We start from the raw sequence: 2,994 nt of genomic DNA on the forward strand, positions 1-2,994 counted from the left end.
TATTTTCGATCATAATCTGTGGAAATCTGTGAAAAACATGCCATTTTTATGAAATATTCATAAAAATCTGTACAAATCTGTGAATTTCAATAAAATCTGTGCTCTGTGACACAGAATCTGTGTGGCAAAATAAGCAAAAATAGCTGTGGTTTCACTAAAAAGTCTGTGAAATTGGTAACTCTGGTATAGGAAGTGCATAATTTGTAGACTTTTCTTTAATCGTGTAGTGGTGGTTCGCCATTTTTGGTGCGCTTCAGCAAAATAATATAATTGTGCCGGAAATTTTTACTAACAGTTATTGATAGAGTTCTAATTTTGGCGTAAGATTTGAAAGGTAGCGATGGCTGAATATTTAGCTTCAATTTTTGGCACTGAAAAGGATAAGTATGTCAAACATTGTGCGGTTGGAAAAGCATTGTTTTAATTGTCTCCTGTGGACGCAATGGCATTGATTGTATTTTAGAGTTAACTGTTCATTCTACTTCAAAATCGGAGCTTGTCGTCATGGGGACCGGTGCTCTCGTATTCACAACAAACCTACGTTTTCACAGACATGTTTACTTCAGAATCTATACGTAAATCCTCAAAACTCAGCTAAGTCCGCCGACGGAAGTCACTGTGAGTATATTTTATTCTAGTATGTAACTTGATTACTGAATATTTTTCTTCAAGTGGTGGCGAATGTCTCAGATGAAGAAATGCAGGAGCATTACGACAATTTTTTTGAAGACGTTTTTGTTGAATGCGAAGACAAATACGGAGAAATTGAGGAGATGAACGTATGTGACAATTTGGGAGATCATCTGGTCGGTAACGTTTACATAAAATTCCGTCGCGAAGAAGATGCTGAAAGGGCGGCAAAGGATCTTAATAATCGTTGGTTTGGTGGGCGCCCGGTGTACTCTGAGTTATCTCCTGTAACCGATTTTCGAGAGGCTTGTTGTCGCCAATATGAGATGGGTGAATGTACACGTTCGGGATTTTGCAATTTCATGCATCTGAAACCGATTTCACGTGAATTACGACGATATTTATATTCGCGAAGGCGAGGGCGTTCTCGCTCGCGATCGCGATCACCCAAAGGCGCTCGACCACGAGAACGCTCACGTGAACGCAATCGGCGTTCAAGAAGCCGTGATCGCAAAGCACCAGAACGAAACGATAATAATCGCAAAGGAAGGTATTGAAATAGTGCCTGTAAAGATACAACTGGTACAAGTTTTTGATATTTTTATCAGGATGGCCAATTTCGATTTCTTTCATTTTGCTTTGATTTTATGTTTGTTTCCTTCTGCTGAAATGACGTATTGTTGACATATTGCCTGTTTAATCGACAGGCCTTTTGTACGTTTGCAAGCAATTGGGAAAACAGGCTCTTTATGATACAATTTTTATGTTCAAAATTGACTAAACAAGAGAAATTGAATAATCCTGTTTGTATTGACTTTATCCGAAATCCACGGTAAGTGATGCATGTATACATCCACAGTACACTTTCTACGTCATTTTATGCATAATCTTTTCAATCCACTATTTGGTACACAGGATAACCGATTTCGTTGTATTCTTGACGACAATTTATAAACGGAATAATGTTAGTTTTGTAAATGACAATTTATTAACCGAATGATGTTAGTTTTGTAAAGTTTTACATAGATTAAGATAAATTTTGCAATGAACTGAAGATAATTCGCTTCAGTTTGAATGAACATAATTGTGAAAGATCACAAAAACACTCATTTTCAAGAGCTATATTTGATAACACTCTAAAAATTCTCCGAATTTTTCAACCATATTTGCCCTGCAGATAGATAAAAGTTTTTCAAAGGTCTGTATGTGTTTGTAGAACCATCCGCGCGCAAGGTACTTTGAACGATGGCCTTAAGGGCTGAGGTCAGTGTGTTTTAGGGTGATTTAGAGGGCTATTTTCACGCTTCAAATCTGATTTCCTCAGAAACGGTGACGAATATCAAAAAACCCAACTGACAATCTCTTAGAAAATTAGTTTAGATTATTCTGTGAAAATTTCAGAATGATTCATTGACTTTAGCGGTCGGGAAAGTTTTTTTTTCTGAAGGAAGAATTACATAGCTGAAAACGCCGTCTTTCAACTTGTTCATCGAATCACCCCGATTCTGACATCCGACGGATTTTTGATACGAACGAATCTACACTTTCGTTCGAGTTCGAATTTTAAATTCTTTATTCCGTTCGACTTGTATGATTCGATCGTCTCTCGTTCGGGAACATTTGCAATTTCGAACACTAACCATCAAAGTTGTCAACACTACTTACACGTTCTACATTATTTATATTATTAATTTCTTAGTAAACGAAACCGTCACACTTGTAAAGGGTGATTTTTTAAGAGCTTGAGAACTTTTTTAAACAATAAAACGCATAAAATTTGCAAAATCTCATCGGTTCTTTATTTTAAACGTTAGATTGGTACATGACATTTACTTTTTGAAGATAATTTCATTTAAATGTTGACCGCGGCTGCGTCTTAGGTGGTCCATTCGGAAAATCCGCTTTTTTATCGACAAATTTTGTTCAGCGATGAGGCTCATTTCTGGTTGAATGGCTACGTAAATAAGCAAAATTGCCGCATTTGGAGTGAAGAGCAACCAGAAGCCGTTCAAGAACTGCCCATGCATCCCGAAAAATGCACTGTTTGGTGTGGTTTGTACGCTGGTGGAATCATTGGACCGTATTTTTTCAAAGATGCTGTTGGACGCAACGTTACAGTGAATGGCGATCGCTATCGTTCGATGCTAACAAACTTTTTGTTGCCAAAAATGGAAGAACTGAACTTGGTTGACATGTGGTTTCAACAAGATGGCGCTACATGCCACACAGCTCGCGATTCTATGGCCATTTTGAGGGAAAACTTCTGAGAACAATTCATCTCAAGAAATGGACCGGTAAGTTGGCCACCAAGATCATGCGATTTGACGCCTTTAGACTATTTTTTGTGGGGCTACGTCAAGTCTA

General features: G+C 37.7%; 1 protein-coding gene across 1 annotated transcript; it reads left to right on the forward strand.

Annotated features, from left to right (window-relative positions):
* Positions 1 to 205: 205 nt before the first annotated feature.
* Positions 206 to 1,430, forward strand: LOC131440496 (splicing factor U2af 38 kDa subunit). Its single transcript, XM_058611815.1, has 3 exons — positions 206 to 384; positions 464 to 618; positions 673 to 1,430. Exons 1-3 carry the CDS (start codon positions 341 to 343, stop codon positions 1,185 to 1,187), a joined length of 714 nt encoding a protein of 237 aa, XP_058467798.1. The 5' UTR covers positions 206 to 340; the 3' UTR covers positions 1,188 to 1,430.
* Positions 1,431 to 2,994: the final 1,564 nt, after the last annotated feature.

This window comes from Malaya genurostris, chromosome 1, assembly GCF_030247185.1.
Source record: "Malaya genurostris strain Urasoe2022 chromosome 1, Malgen_1.1, whole genome shotgun sequence".
In the NCBI taxonomy this organism is placed as follows: domain Eukaryota; kingdom Metazoa; phylum Arthropoda; class Insecta; order Diptera; family Culicidae; genus Malaya; species Malaya genurostris.

Excerpts from the sequence above, each read along its gene's own strand:
- LOC131440496 (XM_058611815.1), top strand. The coding sequence starts at position 341 with ATGGCTGAATATTTAGCTTCAATTTTTGGCACTGAAAAGGATAA. Across the intron at positions 385-463 it reads TTTGGCACTGAAAAGGATAA|AGTTAACTGTTCATTCTACT; the intron begins GTATGTCAAACA and ends ATTGTATTTTAG. Across the intron at positions 619-672 it reads GTCCGCCGACGGAAGTCACT|TGGTGGCGAATGTCTCAGAT; the intron begins GTGAGTATATTT and ends TTTTTCTTCAAG.